General features: G+C 35.9%; 1 protein-coding gene across 1 annotated transcript in view; it reads left to right on the top strand.

Annotated features, from left to right (window-relative positions):
• The window catches only part of LOC123674280 (protein kinase C, brain isozyme), a 143,290-nt gene that overhangs the window by 109,423 nt on the left and 13,907 nt on the right, over positions 1–19,960 (top strand). The window contains exons 9-11 of the mRNA XM_045609273.1: positions 2,597–2,770; positions 3,475–3,566; positions 8,586–8,787. Coding sequence (XP_045465229.1) covers positions 2,597–2,770; positions 3,475–3,566; positions 8,586–8,787 — 468 coding nt within the window. The remainder of the gene's footprint in view (positions 1–2,596; positions 2,771–3,474; positions 3,567–8,585; positions 8,788–19,960) is intronic.

The following is a 19,960-nucleotide window of genomic DNA, read 5'->3' as shown; positions in this document are numbered from 1 at the left end:
TTTTAGTGGTTTGGACACCAAGGAAGAGAGCCCTTTTATCGTTTGAAGAATTTCAGACAACTTTGCATTCAACATTTAATTAGTTCTCTTCGCACTTTTAAGCCTCGATGCTGGCATTTCTGTCACAGCTTGAAACGACACCGCATTAGAATTAGAATATTCAACTTGAATATTTCTTCCCAATTTCTTCCTGCTTACGTATAATCATAACCAATATTGTAACTTTGAAAACATCATATCTTTTTACAATATACAACAGATATGATGTTTTCAAAGAGCCTCGAAACAAAGAGGTTAATTGATTACCACATAAAAGCAGCTTGTAAACACTTGTATGTAACTTGTAAGTTATAATTAATAATGTAGTTTGGAACCTCTTTTTACAACGCAAAATACCCGAGCACAGTAGTTGTTTTGAGTCATGACTTGTTGTTCTGATCTCTGAATTCACCAAATGAAAGGGACAAAAACCCAGGTCGATCAAATACCTCTTATATTCACACAAGTATTTTACAATTTGAATTTTTAAAATATCTGGTACCAGAAAAATTTACATACAATATTTTACAAAATTGAAATATATATGAGTGAATCCGAATTTTATATATGTACAGTGCATCCCATTTTGGGTGAGACAGCCAGGTTTCTCGCTTGTTATTTGAGATAGAGCCTTGCGGTTTTCACTTTCCTGTCCTACTTTTTCGTGAAACTCAAGTTGGTCTAATCAGATTTTGCATAACTGTTTCCGTTCAAGAGATACAGGGCGATTTTGGAAATTGATACTTTTCGGACCCCTCCTTTATCTCCGAAGTTAGTAGAAATAATGCTGAGGTAAAAACTACATCTGAATCAGAATTTTGCGTAGAATCCAGTGGCGTACTCAATTTTTTTTTTCGGGGTATGGTTTTGAAGATTCAACACAAACCTATATTTTTTTTAAAGGAACACCCTGTATATTATTACTTCGTTGGATTCGTAATTTTTTTTCCTTCAAAATGATGTATGATACTATATAGGTAGGATGTTCAGAAATATAAAAAACACTAAAACATCAAATAATGATGGTTTTTTTGTTAATGGGCAATGGATTTTCCATATAAAAAAAGAATCAATAATAATAATAATAATTCATTGCGATGATAGCTAGATCAGATTGGTTTTTTCTTCCCAATGCTTGCTTGATAAAACAATGCTGCCAAATGCATAGTAGCCATAATAACAACAAGAATGTTTGTATCATCGATGACCTACTACTTTTTGAAAATCAAAAGTAATAATCCTTTTATTGAAACTTGGGAAATTCATGACCCATTAACAAAAAACCATCATTATTTGATATTTTAGTTTTTTTTTATATTTCTGAACGTCATACCTACAAAGTATCATACATCATTTTGAAGGAAAAAAAATTACGAATCCAACAAAGTAATAATATACAGGGTGTTTCATTGAAAAAAATATAGGTTTGTGTTGAATATTCAAAATCATACCCCGAAAAAAATTGAGTACGCCACTGGATTCTATGCAGAATTCTGATTCAGATGTATTTTTTACCTCAGCATTATTTCTACTAACTTCGGAGATAAAGGAGGGGTCCGAAAAGTATCAATTTCCAAAATCGCCCTGTATCTCTTGAACTGAAACAGTTATGCAAAATCTGATCAGACCAACTTGGGTTTCACGAAAAAGTAAGAAAGGAACGTGAAAACCGCAAGGCTCTATCTCAAATAACAAGCGAGAAACCTGGCTGTCTCACCCAAAATGGGATGCACTGTACAAGAATAAAGTTAAAAATTTCAATTAAATGTAGCGAATAACAAAAATTGATTTTACTTTTTCTCAATAACGATCGCAGATGCGTGAAAATTACATAAGACAGTAAATTCATGAACAACATATAGAATTGATTTCAAATGTCATAATCCACCAGCGGCATACAATAAAAAAATATATTAGTCAAAAAAGGGTTTGACCCCTGAAAAAATATCTCCCTTTTTACAATCATTCGGTTTACTGATGTAAACGTAACTGGATGTAAATGTGAGACATAACCTATATTTCACATTTGATAATGCTCAGTTTGAAAATGTCATTACTCACTTACGCAGATTTACTTTGCCCCCTCTGGTAGTGGAACACGTTGCACCGGAACTGCGCCGACGCACTTTTAATCCTCCCTCCCGCTTCGTCTCTAATGCTTGGATCCATTGATACATCGCATGCGCGATGCAAAGCATTCAAGGCGCATGCGGCATGCCATAAAATATATATATATACCTGAAGAATGGCCCCTGAAATCTTGATACTGAATAAAAACACCCTGTTTAATAGAGGAAGCACTACTTTTAATTCTTTCTGTTTAGCTCCAAGCATCTGAGAGGTCTTACGGAAGAGAGTTGTGATAGAAAAAATTGAACACTTATTCGATTTTGTACTGAGCATCTACATCTAAGGAATATTTATTTTTGAGTATGTTTTTATTGAGTTGAAATATCGCTTTAATTTGGTGAAAAATAAACCTTCAGGAATCTACTATCCTGCTCAAAATCATTAATTGATTAAAATCACAAATAATAACATTTTTCATTTTTTTCAGGTCATGTTAGCAGAAAGGAAGGGCACTGACGAATTATATGCAATCAAAATTCTGAAAAAGGATATTATTATCCAGGACGATGATGTTGAATGCACCATGGTTGAAAAACGGGTCTTAGCTCTATCCTTGAAACCACCATTTTTAGTACAACTACATTCGTGCTTCCAAACAATGGTAAATATTTTTGTTTGCGATTCTTTTCTAGATAAATGAATGAATAAAATACAATAAGCCGCTGTTGTTTTTGTCATTTTAAAAATCGTGCAATTAGTATTGCAAGTGCTATTATGGTCTTACTATGAGAGGGAAAAACGCAAAATAGCAAGTAATTTTCGCATTCCTGATTCGCTAATATAATACATGGTTAGAACTATTTAGAAGGGAACTACAGGGATATAAAAAACTGTTAGAAATACAGGGTGGCTTGAATTATAAAAAGTTGCGATATTTAGGGATTAGTGTGTTTATGCTAATAGATACAAAATATATCCAATGATTCTCGAGATATTTTGGAAAAAATAAAAATCGAGGTTTCCCTTTTTTTCTGGAGATAAATTATTGAAATTCGGTTTGAAGGCATTATCCAATATGGAGATTTTAATGATGTCGTCAGGTTTTTTCTGTTTTCCATTGTTTCAAGACGCGATAGTCATTTTTTTTAATGGACTCCATATTGGTTCTCCTAATCAGGTGATAAAAAAAAATTATGAATTCAGCAATGTATCACACTCTACAAAAATATCATCTCTCGCTACGCAAATTTGAATTCTGTATTTCAAACGATTTTCGATACCCCTGTAATGCCCCTCTATACAGTTCTAACCCTTTACAGTGTTATTTTGGCGGACATGTGGTCGATTCATCGAATTTTTTTTCAGGACCGGCTATATTTTGTGATGGAATACGTCAACGGTGGTGATCTGATGTTTCAAATTCAACAATGTGGAAAATTCAAGGAGCCAGTAGCAGTGTAAGTGTTTCGAGAATTTTTTTGTCCTTAACTATTTATAACTTCCACCGAAATTCACAAGAAAATGTAAAACACCACTCAGGAATTACTCATTCATCAAGAACTTCCAAACCGAATAATTAATGTACGGAAACAAGAACAGAAAATTTTCTGAACGTCGACGGTAAGCAGTGAAAAAGTTAAGTGAAAATTAAATGAACGAGGAAGTTATTCATCATGTCGATTTTCGGATTGAATGAATGCGAAGTCGGGACTTTTAACTGTAGCAATTAAGAAAGATATAACTTTTCTGTCACAATGATAACTTCAAAAGGGCATTAAAACTTTAAATATTCGTGCATCATGCTTATTCAGTGTTTGATGTAAACTGCAATGGAATCAACTCTGAGAGGTTGGCGTGTTGTGTCCAAATTAGAATAACGTGTGAATAAATGGAAGGTTTTGCCGTTTATGTTCGAGGGAGATAATTTCAAAGATTAAAATACCATATTGAATTTTACATCGAAGGAATAATTATACAGGGTGATTCATCGGGATGGCCTATTAGACGTTTATGAAAAACTGATCATAATTTTGAGTTGAAAATTTGCATATTGGTGTTTGAGACAATGATCTTTCTCCCCAAAATATTTTCAGATCTCTACAACTTCCAGTTATACCGGAAACAGACTACTATTTCCTTATTTCAAATTGCAAACTCAGTATATTATTGCGTCATTAGATAGTTTTTTTCATGACAATTTCTACAATATGCCAAAAAATAAAACGGTTCATGAGTTAATGGGAGTTTTGAGAGAAGAAAACAATGATGGCGATGAGGACTCACATTTCTTTGAATTTTTTGCCAGAAAAAGCTTTTTTTGAATTTTTTTTCCTTTTCCGATACTGCAAATACGTAGTATTATAAGACTGTTTGCGGTTTGGATCAAAAATGTACAGGGTGTTCATAAGAAGATCATGAACTTGGACAACTCAAATTCATCAAAACTCAAGAATTTCAAACTAGAACCTAATTTTTTTAATATTTTAGTCCATCTTACGAACAAAAATAGTGGGGTTTACTCAACCAAACCCTATACCTAAAATTAATAAGAGTTATCGAGGATAAACCTCAATTCCTCACTGTGTGGAGTAGTCTGCGACCTCCGGAAAATACAGAAAAAAACTACAATGTTTGGATAACTAAATTTTACATTTCATGAATTATAATTAATTTTTCGTTGGGATCGTTGAGAAATCCATAAACCAATACAATTTTCAATTACGAATAATTCATTACAATTCTTGAAATGTCGAATTTATTATGGAAACATCGAATTTTAGTTTCTTTCTGTGTTTTCATCTTGAGAGTTTTGATGAATTTAAGTTGTCCAAGTTTATGATATTCTTATAAACATCCTGTAAATTATTGGTCCGAACCACAAACAGTCTCATTAAACTTTTTTGTCAAAAAATTCAAAAAATGTGAGTCCTCATTGCTACAATTTTTTTTATGAAAGTCCCATTAACTCATGAATACTTGAGTTTTTAGCCAAGGTATATTGCCAAAATTGTAATCAAAGAAGCTCTCTAATGATGCAATAATATACTGGGAGTGATCTGAAAATATTTTAGGGAGAAAGATCATTGTCTCAAACCCCAATATGCAAATTTTCAGCTCATAATTATGAAAAGTTCTCCATAAACGTCTAATTGGCCATCCCGGTGAATCACCCTGTATAATATTCGTTTTACGATTCGTTGTAGGATGTATTTGTGAACTTATCATTTCGTTTGATTAATAAATCGAACGAGCTATCGAGGTATTACACCTAATTAGAAGTTCAAATATGAATATTTACACCCAAGATCAGAATTATAATTCGCTCATTCGAATCCTGTAATTCTAAACTTTGACATAGAAAGTTGATGATATTGCTGTTCCGTCTCAGATTCACTTATATATCTCGCCAAAATTGAGGCATATAAAGTGCCTTGAACACGGAAAGTAGATCCCAGGATCAAATCTATTCAGTGAGCCATGTCTGAGTAATGGATACATGATAGCGAAAGGCAACGTGACTAATGTATAACTCGCCCCTAAAATGGTTTGGAATATTGATAAATGGAAGAGGCAAATCTGTTATCAAACTGTAATACTTGATATCCTCCTACGGCAGCTAAACATATCATCGTTTTGTCAAACCTATCCTTGGACCTCTCCATCACCTCCTAGGAATTTTCTCACCGGCCTCGCAGTACCTAAAAGAACAGCTTTTGCATTATATTACATATATACTCCCTAAAATTTGTCTAAAATAATTACAAGATTAGCAGAACTATAATTTAGAATTGCTTTGGGCCCCCCAACAAAAATCCAGAACCCCCTTGGCTACCCCTGTTTTTGAAGGGTGGAGTCGCCACTGATACTCACTTAGTTCTAGTTGCTTGATATTTCCCTTGAGATTTTCGGGTAGGTACTATGTTGTTGAGATGATAATTGGAATAGTTCTCGTTGATATCATTCCCCACTGGAGCTTTATTTGAAACTCGAGGTCCCTATACTTTGAAATTTTGTCAGCTTCTTTTTAACGAATATTGTTATTAATTTGGTATTACTACGTCGATGAGTTTCCTATAAACGAAGTTGGGAAGACTGTTTCAGTCATCGAAAACTCTGTTTGGAAGGAAATTCTGAAGCTGAGTTGTTCTGGGATTTTCTCGCTTCAGCTTATAAATATGACCTCTGAGATTGTTATTGTTGAGAGTCAACATATCTCTGATGTTGTCACCTAGAATTCCGCGTATAGCTCGGATTGAAAATATTTAGTCCCCGCGAGCAGTCCTCTCCTCGGAGGATGTCTGTCCCATGGATTCAAAACGATGTTCATATGTGAGTTGAATAGTTCCATAGCCAATGCAAGTGGCCCATCTTTGTGTGGTCAGCCCCGTTTCTTGTTGAATACCACCAAGCTGAACCAACATATTCCATGTTGGGGGAATGTAGGTCTTGAATATAGTACCAATTGTTCTGTCATTGCAACCCTTGAAGAATTTGTAAAACATGTATGATAGTTGTTTGGCTTTAGAGAAACTATGCTCGATAAGGCTACGCCAGTTGAGGTCTTCCGAAGCTATGATGTCAAGATCGGACAGTTAGGAAATGAGAACCATACCTACCATATGGACGACAAGGGTTTTTCTCCGATGGCAGAAGATAACACTTGCTTCTGTTGAGGGAAAGCATCCAGATGTTGCACCAGTTGTTTAAGTGATCCAGGTCGTCTTGAATAATTGGCAAATGGGAAATTGTACATTTTAAGGTCATCAGCGAATAGAGAGACAGCAGATTTTAGGCGAAGAGGTAAATCGGAAATGTACAAAAGAAACAACAGTGGACCCAGGGCGGATCCCCGGGATACACCATAGAGCACCTCCAGGATCTTGAGGACAGCTCGCATCCAACCCGAACACGATACGAGCGGTATGATAGTATGATAGATGAGCCCTTATCCAGTTCAGTAGTTTTCCTCTGATACCCAGGTGCTCGAGTTTTGTTAGAAGTCGGCATATATAGATAGCTTTAATTAAGGAGGTTCCGTTTCACTGCGACCTAATGGTCTATTGTGACCCCATCAGAGCTATTCTCTCCAAAGCGTGATCTAAAGCTCGCCTTCCAATTCCAGAGTTCTGATGAACTCCAATATCTGGGATGGCTTCAAGGAGGCTAATTCCTCACTTCTATAAGTTTCGTGTCCAAGGTAGGTTTTGCGTTGGCTAGCGATAGCGAGGCATTCCGTCACCAGGTGATTCGGAGTTTCTTTCTCCTCCCCACAGAATCTGCACTCGTTATTTTCTGTTAGACCCATTCTCATGAGGTGTTTCCTAAGGAGGCAATGCCCTGTGAGGAGGTATAACATATTCTTACTAAGATCCAGATACTTCTTGGATCATGTTGAGTCAAACTTTCGAAGAAACTTTTTGGATTGATCCAAACCAGGAAGATTCCGCCAGAGTTTTCCTCTTTCGGTTACCTTCTTTTCCTGAAAATCTTTCTTGTAGGTCTACACCACAGAAAGGTTCCGGGCCGATGAAAGGGATTTGTGCTCCTTTTCTGGCAAGTGTGTGATATTTACGAAACATCTTGTGGCTTTATGACTATATCAACGGATTTAAATGTGGCATTCAAGATCCGAACCCATAATTTCAAATTTCTGGGTTTATGACTACACGTCAAATTCGAGAGTTGACGACTTCGAGGATCCAAAGAACTAAATATTTCTCATATTTCAGAGAAAGAATTTGTGATCAGTTGAATCATATTCTTTCTCGACTCTCTTTGTGTTATGCATTACAATTCCAGCTTTAAATAAACATAATCATCAACTCTTGTATCTCACGCCTTTGAAATAAATTAAATTTCAAAAGAACAATTTTATTAGTGTTTTTATGCATTGATCACTTGTAATATATTCTGAAAGACTATACATACAGAGTTCCATTGGAAACGAAACAGCGGCTCTGTAGGTTGGCATAAACCGAATTATATAAAAACGCTCGGACATGTCAACTACATTTTCGAGGGGGACATCGTTTGCAATGAATTTCATCCGAAATTTATTCCATCCCTCGGAGCTGTGACCGTCACCTCTAAATTTTTAAATGGTTACGTATGGCAGTGTCGTTCTGTCGTTCACTATAGATCATTTTGACATTGATAAACGTCCACAATTGCGATTTTGCAAACAATATTATCTCATATATGTGTTTTGGTAGTATTCGCATTTCGAGAAAACGTCTTTTTATCTTAAGAGCCTTAAAATTTTTTAGACCAAGTTAATGAGTATGAAATAAATCTGTGAATCGGAATTGCATGTTATTTGTTGGTTAACACATTTAATTCCTTGACACTGATAATTTATCTTTATCTACACCTATTGAATAATATATATTCATTATACACTTTTTAGTTTTCAATGGCCCACTCTGTATATAAAATACATACAATAAAATATTCATTCCATATACTTTTCTTTTCAGATTCTACTCAGCAGAGATTGCCATCGGCCTGTTTTTCTTACACAGTCGAGGGATCGTATACAGAGATTTAAAACTAGATAACGTATTATTAGATCAAGATGGTCATATAAAGATAGCAGATTTTGGCATGTGCAAGGAAGGTATTCTAGGTGATAAAACCACAAAAACATTTTGTGGCACTCCGGATTATATTGCTCCAGAGGTAGGTGAAATTCTATTGAGTTTAATGTTTCTTTCACCCAGTTGCAGGAACGTTAATTAAATTTAATGCCGCATTAAACGGTGCAGGTAACCATTAGGCCCCTTCTACTGGAGGTTTAAAATTTTAATGGCGGCATTAAATTTTTATGAACATTCCAGCAACTGGGTGTTTGTAAAATAAAAGTTGAAGCATCTGTTGATTATTATGACCATTCATCACGGATAGTCAAAATTTCTGTCAAATCGATTTTTTTTTACAATCATAATCTACTTCAAAATTCACATTGAACTATACATTTCGATTAGATTTGTTGAATTTTTGGCACATATCCTTCTCGTGGAAAAAGCATGAGTTTTTTTTTCTCAATCTGATATTTTTCGACAAATTATATAACATTACCGGCACTGCGGCAAAAGTAATTTCATTCAAGATGGATACTTTTTTTGATGTTTTTATCCTTTTTTCAAATCGCAAAACACACTCGAGAGAAGAACTTTCAAACTTCGCGAGATTATAGAGGGCCGCTGTGCCAAGTGACCAAAATAATTTCGGCAATATCTTCAAGCGGTCTTTTGAATTGATGAATTCTTGGTTCTTCGTACCTTTCTGATATTGTAACGAATTCGCAAGCCCTACGCCACTGCCTCTTTCTAGAAGGTACCGGAAGCACCGAGAGCTGGATAGAAAGATCAAGATGCTTCTAGAGAGAGATGCGAGCGGTATATAACCAATCGAAGCCGCAGAGCAGGGCAGTGCGACGGAAAACGGCGGTCAGTGCCGTACACACAATTAGATATAAGTTGTAGAAATAAATTAATATAGTAGTGAAAATAAATTAGTGTAATAGTTGAAATAAATCATCTGTAAATAGTTATGTATAGTTGTGTACCTGAAATAAATTAGTATTAGCCAGAAGTACCGATTTATTTAACCGAAAAACGTTACAATTGGTGTCAGAAGTGGGATTCGCGTGTGTTTTCGAACCGAGAGTTAATTAAATCGTGAACATTTCTGTGGATATTTTTGTGGACATTATCGTGGACATTTTTTTTTAGTGGACATTCTCGTGGGCATTTTTGTGAAAATTCTGGTGGAAATTTCTGTGGAGAGTAGTGTGAATATTTTTGTGACCATATTTTTGAATGCCATTTACGAGAATCGCAGTCAAGTAAAATGGATCAGACAACCTTGGATTTCTTTAAGCAAGCTTTTGAGCAACTAACCAAGCAAATACAGGATAACCATACAGAAATTGAATCCACCAGAACAGCAATAAAGGAAAGCATCAAATCGTTTAAAAATGAAATAAAGGATAATTGTAGTAGAATGATGGATAAGGATAACACGAAAAGGTTAGAGAATACTAGGAATGAGGTTGAATCGAAGAAACTGGAGGACCATGAAAGGAACCAGAATAATCAGGAAGTGTCAAAAATGATGGAAGCTATACCAGATAGAAAAAAAGAAAGTTTGCAAATGACGGAAGCCAGAAGACTGAAACTGAAAGAATACAGGGCCCTTCAGAAATTCCTGAAGAATGTTTGCAGCGTGGAGATCTGGTTGAAAGAAAAGCTTCAAATAACGGCAGATGAGAGCAATAGGGAACCTCATAACCTGGAAAGTGAAATCCAGAAGCATTCTACATTTGAAGCAGAGGTTATGGACAGCGATGAAAGAGTGCAAAGCGTAATAAACGAGGGACAAGAGTTACTACATTCGAATCACTATGCCAAAGATGAAATAGCCATAAGGTTAGAAGAAATCAAAGAGGATTGGAAAAGACTGTTGGAACTCAAGCAGATCAAACGGGAAAAGCTGAACGAGGCATATCAAGCACTGCTCTTCAGGAGGTCCGTCGAAGAATTTGAGGTTTGGCTAGGTGAAGTCGAGATTGAAGTTAGTAACGATTTCGGAAACGACTTGGCTTCAGACAACAACATCCTAAGATGCCATCCCGCTTTGGAAAATGACTACCAACAGCACCTAGAGAACTACGAGAGCATCAACGAGATAGATGAGGAGGTACAGGGGTTGAGCGATAGGAAATCGCTGGCAGCGTCTTTGGACATGAGTATCAGTCTTACCGCGGTCCAGAGCTTACAGAAAAAGTATCGGACGCTGGAGGTCGAGCTGAACTCGAGGGAACACATCGTGAAATGTTTGATGGATAGGGCGGTCAACATGATGAGATCCGGTCATGAGATCTCCAATGATATCAGTGAGAAGGTAAAGGAATTGGAGAATCGATTTGTGATGGTAAGGGATATGGCCAGTCTGAAGATGTTGAGGTTACAAGATGCCCTTGAATTGGAAAAGTTTTACGAGCAGAGTTCAGAAGCTGAGGCCTGGATTGATGACAAGTTGTTGGCTCTGGCAACAAGTGAGGTTGGTAGAGATGAGATTTCCATTCAGACGTTGCAAGGAGAGCTGAGTATAATAACTGCTAAAGTTGAAGCTTACCAAGAAACGATCGATAAATTATCCCAGAGATGTTGCCATCTTGTGGGAAGAGAGCACTACGATGCAGATAACATCAAGAAAAGAGAGGAAGAAATAGTGCACAAGTTCAAGAAGTTACGTCAGCTAGTAGCTCAGAGGGAAGTTTCCCTCTCTGAAGCCTTCCAGTATTTCGGATTCCTCCAAGAGTGCACCAAGCTCCAAGAATGGATCAAGGACCAGATGACCAATTCCAAAATTGAAAAGCATGGAGTTGATGTCGAGCATGTGGAACTTCTAATTCATGCCTTCGACACTTTTTACGCTAGTTTAATGAATAGCGAGGCAAGGCTCCAATCATGTTTAATCAGTGGAAATGCTCCGATAGAAGCTAAATGCAGATATAGCGCCAAGATCCAGGAGAAGATGATTGAGGTCCAGATTCAATGGAAGGGTCTTTTGGAGCTGGTGAATGGTCTGAATGAACTCTTGGTCGGAGCAAAACAGGTGCATATGTTCGATAGAAGAGCTGAAGAAATAATCTCTTGGATAAGCGAGAAAGAGGTTTACTTGTGCTACGATACCAATAGTCAAGACTCGGAAAGTAACCAAGATTTGCTCAGAAAACCTCAGACTTTCGAAGGCGAGTTGGAAGTGATCGAGGACAAGGCGAACTTTAGAGAGCAAGAGGCCAAGAAACTTGTCGAGGAATTCCCAGAAACCAATGAGCACATTGACAGCAAGAGGGAAGATACGCTGGAAGCTCACAAATATTTTGTTGTGTGCGCAGAGAGGAAGAAATATAACTTGCAGCAATTGGAACCATCCCGAGGTTATATTAACCAAGACATTGCCGAGAAGTTAAAAATCCTGAAGCTTGGATTAGGGACTTGGAAGAAGCGAAAGGATATCTGCGATCAGAACCTGTTCAGTTATTCAAGAAGGAGGTGTCCGTATTCGTGAATTGGCTGATAACGAGGGACGACGCTCTCAAGGAAGAGAAACTGGAAGATCTGACCGGGAGGTATTGTGACTTTGAGGAGAGGTTCAAAGTTCAAGAGAAGACTGTTAGGTGCTATTTCTGTGAACAAGGAAATTGCAGAAACGGAGAATCCTGTAGTTTCAGCCACCGTGCCGGATATGTTCAGGGACTGAACATCCTAGGAAGGGGGCAGTGTAACGAATTCGCAAGCCCTACGCCACTGCCTCTTTCTAGAAGGTACCGGAAGCACCGAGAGCTGGATAGAAAGATCAAGACGCTTCTAGAGAGAGATGCGAGCGGTATATAACCAATCGAAGCCGCAGAGCAGGGCAGTGCGACGGAAAACGGCGGTCAGTGCCGTACACTCAATTAGATATAAGTTGTAGAAATAAATTAATATAGTAGTGAAAATAAATTAGTGTAATAGTTGAAATAAATCATCTGTAAATAGTTATGTATAGTTGTGTACCTGAAATAAATTTGTATTAGCCAGAAGTACCGATTTATTTAACCGAAAAACGTTACAATATGAAAAAATACCTTTTCATAACTTATAACAATTTTGTGCTGAAAATTTGCATGTTGAGATTTGAGACAATAATGTTTCTCCCTAAATATTTTCAGATCCCTACAACTTCTGGTTATGCCGGAAACAGACTAAAGGCAAATGGCACACTCAGTATATTATTGCAGTATTAGATAGCCTTTTTGGTAACAATTTTATCAATATGCCATTCCTTGGGTAAAAACTAAACGGTTCAAGGAAGTTTTATAAAAAAAATGGTGTTGATTAACATTTCTGCAGAAAAAGTGTTTTTCGAAAAAAACTTTCTAATTTTCGATCTTGCGAATATGTGGGAATTATGAGACTGTTTTGGATTCGGACCAAAATTGTACAAGGTGCTAATCAGAAGATCATGAATTTGGACAACTCAAATTCATCCAAACTCTAGATTTTCATATTAGAACCTATATTTTTATTTCATTCAATTCAACGTATAAATAGGGGGAAGAACTTTAATTGAGGAAAAACCGCAATTTCTAACTGAGTGAAGTTACACTAAGTGGAGTCTGTGACTTCCGGAAAACACAGAAAGAAACTAAAATTTGATGTTTTGATAACTATGTTTGACATTTCATGGAATGTAATTAATTAATTGTAATTGAAAATGTTAATTCGTTTATGGATTTCTCAACAGTTCCAACGAACAATTGATTACAATTCATGAAAAGTCAAATTCAGCTATCCAAACATCGAATTTAGGTTTCTATCTGTGTTTTCTGGAAGTCACAGACTACTCCACCCAGAAATTGCGGTTTTTCCTCATTAAAACTTCTTCCTCGATAACTCTCAAAGTATTATTTTTATATTAGGGACCATAGGGTTTGCTGAAATAACCCCTCTCTTTTTACAAATATAATTAACCGAAATAATAAAAAATATGGGTTCTCATTTGACAATCTTGAGTTTTGATGAATTTGAGTTTTTCAAGTTCATGATGTTCTGAGGAACAGCCTGTGAATATTTGGTCCAAACCGAAAACAGACTTCTAATACTACGTATGTGCAGAATCGAAAATGATAAAGGTTTTTTCGGAAAATGGTTTTTCTGCAGAAATATTCAAAAAAACGTGAGTCCTCATCACCACCATTTCATCTTAAGAATCCCATTAACTCATGAACCTTTGAGTTTTTACCAAGGTATGGCATATTGATGAAATTGTCATCAAATAAGTTATCTGATGATGATGATAAGTATCTGTTGTAGGTCTGAAAATATCTCAAGGAGAAAGACCATTGTCTGAAACCCCAATGTGCAAATTTTCAGCAAAAACTTATGACCAATTTTCTATGAACGTGTAATAGGCCATCGGGGTGATTCACCCTGTAATATTACATTAGCGATATATTCATCCAGCTTGTTCTACAATACATTGGGAGGATGAATCAATAGAATCACTAGAAATTCCGCAGTTTTATCATTGGAATAGAATCACAATACGATATTAACCTCGATATTAATCGAAGTAGAACACGGGGTGATGATATGAAAGGATTGAAATAAGGAAAGTACAGATGTGATATCAAGAACTTATGAGCGCTCGTTCATTCATGCTCCAATTGTACCCTCGAAGATAACAGAACTATATACAGGTATACCCAAGGGTTCAATTGGCGCATGAATGACGAGCGTCCTGAAGCTTCTCCTTTCACGTTAGTGCTTTTCTCATTTTTTGGATATTCCACTCGAATTTTCTGAAAATCTCATCCAGATAGGATATGTTGTCACGGATATATTGGGGCATGAGGTTTTAAATTGTTATTTTATATCACCACCCAAGATCTCGACACCGGTTTTGTGGTCACGGAAAAATTGGATAATTTTTTTCGATATTCATCTTGAATTTTCTATGGTTCTGGTCACGCGATCAACGTGAAATTTTACACGAAGCTTGAAACTGTTGTTTCACATCTGAATTTCAATTGAGGTTGACAGGAAAACAAAATTTCGAATAATCATATTTATGGAACCTTAGTCGTAATTTGTCCATTAACGAACTTAACACAGCATTCGAGATCCGAGCATAGCTAAAAAATATTCTATTTTTCTAGGTTTTTTCATTCTATGGTTGTTATGTTTACGGATTGGCAAAATCGAATCATTAGACGAATTCATCATCAATGAGTTGAACCTTATCGTTTGAGACCATTCCTGTTCAAAATTCGAAAATTACAATCGTTGTTACGAAATAATTTTTTGTGTGAATACAGCCGAATATTATGTTGACACATACTTTAGTTGAAAGGGAGCAAAAAAATATATCTACAAGAGAATTTATCTAGGCAGTATCTCAAATAAAATAATTTTCTTTGAATTTTCAAAGAGAATTCTCCCAATCTTTGTTTGTCGTCAATCATTCCATCTCTCATTTTATTATGTAGGTATTAAAAAGTAAAATTGTCAACTCAACCCTCGAGATCTTCATTAAATGGAGCAGCTTCATTGGACCCGTGCTTTCCATATTTGAGCACCTGCGATTTTCTCAGATTTTTTTTTTGGTATAAGGACTGGAATTTTATTCCCTACGACTCTACTTTAATTTCTCTATTGTCTCCTTTCTTTTTTTGTTAACTATTTCCCTAATAGTTTTAATTTTCAATTCTTCTCTGATTTGTTGGTTGCTTATATAACATGGGGCGCCAACCGGTGTTCTTATTACTGTATTTAGTGTACTTTACAACTGAACCTTATTATTGTCTTTCGTATTATACCAGATTACTCCTGCATACGTAATGCTTGGCATTAGAACTTTTTTATTTTCTTCATCTTATTTTCTAAGGAAAGTATACTTTTTGGATTGAGCAGCGGGTACAGTCTCCCGGGCTTTTGCCTGTCTTTTTTTCTGTTTTCTTCTATATGTTTGTTAAAGTTTATTCTTTCATCTTGAATTACTCCTAGATGTTTTGCTTCCTTTTTCCATTCTATTGTCTGGTTTTCTATTTTGACGTTTCCTGCTTTCTCTTTCTTTACTGTTGTTTCCCCGAACTGTTTTTTATATATTCACTTTGAATCTCAGTATTCCATCAGTTTTTGTAAGTCTATCGGTAACTGCCTATTAATTTATTTCCGCATTCTACTGATGTGATATTAAATAGTGGTGTCATCTACAAACTGGGATATCTTGCACCTGCGTTTTTCATATGTGAATTCGAGGTTTTCAAACAAAGTCGACGGATCCTTAACGACATGAAGATTGTAAATGAGAAAGTAATCTCTTCAAAAACACGTATCACTTTCGAGAACGTTATGTGAAACTTCTACGAGGCTCAGGACTGTCTCTAGGGGGTAAGCAGGGTAGGCGGTTGCTCGGGCCCCAATTTCAGGGGCGAAAGTTCAAGCTCCATCAACAAAAATCCCATGTGTAGAAATTCAAAGTACCGAATGATCATTTAATTCAGTCAGAAACAACAGGAAGGAATACAGAAAAATCCAACATCAAAAATAAGTTCCGGATTATGCATTATACTCATACTTATCACAGGTGACTCGTAATCCCCCCCCCCATATTACGTCTTCACGAGTTATTGACGCTAAAACTCATGAACTCATCAGACTCGATATCTTTGATGAACTTTGCCGTTTTTTATTCCGCTTTTGGGGCGGCTCCTTGATGTTTCAGGAATGAATTTCATTTTCAATTTTCCAATCAGATTGTTGATTCCTCAGAGGAATGGAAAATATTGAATTCCATTTAACCCTTTCCATTTGAACTGTAAAACGCATACTTAACATTGATGGTTTTTCTATATTTTCAATTCAGCGCTTGATTATCCAAAAAGGCTCCGAAAGCCTTTTTCTATCAACTTTTCAAATTAATGTAGAGAACGAAAATAAATTATTTCCGAAAATACAATAGATACTTCTCCTAGAGAATTCATTCAAGATTTCAAAACATCTCTTAAATTTTCTGTGCAATCATTGATTGGTGAGATATTGATGGTTGAAGACAAAAAAGGTCCTTTTCAATTCATAGTTCGATATTTCAGCGAGAACTGCTCGAATCGAAATTTTGAAGAAAGGATGTTGATGCTGAATGAACAAGTTATCTCATCCATATAGTGGTTGAGTTGGAAAAAAAATTCCGAGTCTGTGCCAAAAATGAAAACTGAAAAAATTTTGCAGAAATTTTAGATACTGTATTCATTAGGATTGGGCGGTACAAGTTGCTTGAAAAATTTTTTCATCATTAGATCTCTAAACTATAAACTTCAAACTTTAAAAAGTTTTTTTTCAAATTGAGGTACGACCATTTTTATCGAAAATACAGCCATTTGAAAAACCACTAAAAATTTCGAATTTTATTTTGATCCTTTAATTTATTCCACGGGTGTATTTTTTACTCTTTTGAGTTTGAGGGATGTGTAAATGACTTATCATAGGTATTGTTGCTTTTTCAAAGTATCTTTGGATTTTTGGGCTTCAAACCAAATCAATAGTATTTAGTTGCAAGTTTTCATTTTCAAGCATTTTAGCTATGCATTCATAAACAGATTTGTAGATATGCGATAGTGTTCCAAAAATCATTTCGTGAATAATGACGAAAAAGGAACTATGAGAATCAGGGAGTAGGTATGTTTTAGGATTAAGGGTCGGTTCTTTCATCATTAGATCTCTAAACTATAAACTTCAAACTTTAAAAAGTTTTTTTTCAAATTGAGGTACGACCATTTTTATCGAAAATACAGCCATTTGAAAAACCGCTAAAAATTTCGAATTTTATTTTGATCCTTTAATTTATTCCACGGGTGTATTTTTTACTCTTTTGAGTTTGAGGGATGTGTAAATGACTTATCATAGGTATTGTTGCTTTTTCAAAGTATCTTTGGATTTTTGGGCTTCAAACCAAATCAATAGTATTTAGTTGCAAGTTTTCATTTTCAAGCATTTTAGCTATGCATTCATAAACAGATTTGTAGATATGCGATAGTGTTCCAAAAATCATTTCGTGAATAATGACGAAAAAGGAACTATGAGAATCAGGGAGTAGGTATGTTTTAGGATTAAGGGTCGGTTCAGATGGTCGCGCGTAAACGCGCGATCCACAAACCGAGCGACTAAAGATACAGAGAAGTCATATACAAATGTTCATATGGTCGCGCGACATCGCGCGTGTGACTCCTATGTAATTCTAGTCGCGCGGTTGTGGATTGCGCGTTTACGCACGATCATCTGAACTTAGCCTAATTTAGTCAGAGAAAATGGCTGGAGGTGATTGAAATAGTTATTTTCCTAACAAGTGTAGAAAGTGATACTCTTCCGCAAGAGACTGGAGTTCGGTCAAGCTGTCGAGTGCAGAAAAGGCACTTTGCACGCTTCATTCCATGTTACGCTACTGGAATTTTTGAAGACGCGGTAATTTGTCAATTAATCGTTTCATATCGTGTACTTTCGGTCGGAACGCAGATGCGCGTTCCTGGAGAGAATTTTCTGAAAGATTTTCAATGATGATTGAGACTCCAGCAAGAATAAGTACCTCATTTAGATTTCAGTCATTATTAATTTAATTTGAGACTCGGAATCTTATTTATCGGCGAGAATTGTGTCGGGATTCTCGCACCTCCCGTGGGATTAGAACGAAGAAAACCTCCCGTGGGATTAGAACGAAGAAACCTCCCGTGGGATTAGAACAGGAACCTTTCTTGGGATTGAAAAATATCAAGAACTACTTCCTTGAGATACAGAATTTGGGATAGTACGTATGTTAGACCACTTTGCTCTCTGAATCTGAAAGAATTCCTGCGAAATACCTGGCATTATCACACCAACTTCGTTGAATGAGGACTGGAGTACTATAGCTTCCTGATAAGAATTGGTGTTCAGAAGGCTGAAGATAATATACAGAAGAGGTTCCATCCTAGTGGCAGACTGGCTCATTTAAAATCGTTTTAAGTTAAGTTTCTATTTTATTATTTGTTTGGAGTGAAAAGGATCGATCATTGTATATTTTGATTTTATTAAATTTGTAAAAACCTGGGTGGGAGTTTTGTTGCCAAATAAGCCAAACCACCCCTAGAAATTAGTCCTTAGAGTCTCATTAGAGTCTCATGGGCAATTGTAACGTTACAACTTTCCACATGAATTAGAAACAAAATTTTTCCTACTAGCGTAAATCAAAAACTTTCACGGATGGTTTTCGTTTTCATACCGACTGACGTTATATGACGTTATATTTTTGTGCGCTCAGCCGCATAGAGAAACGTTTTTTTTTTTTTTTTTTTTTTTTTTTTTTCCTTTACATGTGCTAGGCTTAACCATCCACACAACGAACATTTCATATTCTATAAGACTCTTTTCAAATTTTATAACCCATCACCAGACATATACAACATCCATGACCTAGCCGGGATTCGAACCCGGTACCCTCGGCACCAAGAAACGTTTGAATTTTATGATTGGCGCATAGAGACATGCCAACATTTTATGATTGATGCGACTCTTTAATATTTGCGTGCGGAAAAAACCCTTGCTATTCATTTTCCGCACGCATATGCGTGCGGAACGGAAAGTAAATAGCAGGACTTTTTTCCGCACGAATTTGGAAAAGTACTACTTTCCAAACGTTAATGCCTGTTTTCCACACGCATTAACGTTTCGAAACGCTAGTTGGAAAAATGAATTATTCATTCAAATTCAATCATAATCTTAACATCTGGGATGGAAGAGACTGGGTTTTCTAAAACTTCCTGGGTCATGTTTCCCTGTCTACGCCAATGCCCTATTCATCGTGTAAGAAAGTAATACTTTCGAAACGCTAGTAGGAAAAAAATATATCAGCGAACCAGAAAAAAGTCTCTACCATTCAAAAATATGATAGTCAGCGATACGATGATGCGAATAAAACGAACGGAAAGGAGAAAGGTTTCTTTTTTCTTACCAATACTAAAATGAAGTCGGTTTTTTGTACAAGTTTTTTTTTTGTTAATGAATATTTCCCCTATGTTTTTCAATATTTTCAAAGATGCCTTCAATTTTTGCATCCCTAGCTGAAAGAATCCGATAACCCAATATTAATTTTTTTCATGTTTTTCTGTCGCGGTCATTATTTATACATTTTGATGCAAATTTCAAGGATTTTTCACGTAAACAATTTTCATTATTCAAATATTGAAATCGTTTTTTGCAAGTTTTTCAGATTTTACAACAAACCAGCTGATAAAAGAGATCAAAAGTCGATGTTCAGTTGTTGTTAAAAT

The sequence above is a fragment of the Harmonia axyridis genome, chromosome 2, assembly GCF_914767665.1.
Source record: "Harmonia axyridis chromosome 2, icHarAxyr1.1, whole genome shotgun sequence".
In the NCBI taxonomy this organism is placed as follows: Eukaryota; Metazoa; Arthropoda; class Insecta; order Coleoptera; family Coccinellidae; genus Harmonia; species Harmonia axyridis.
This window is presented reverse-complemented; position numbering and strand designations above follow the sequence as displayed.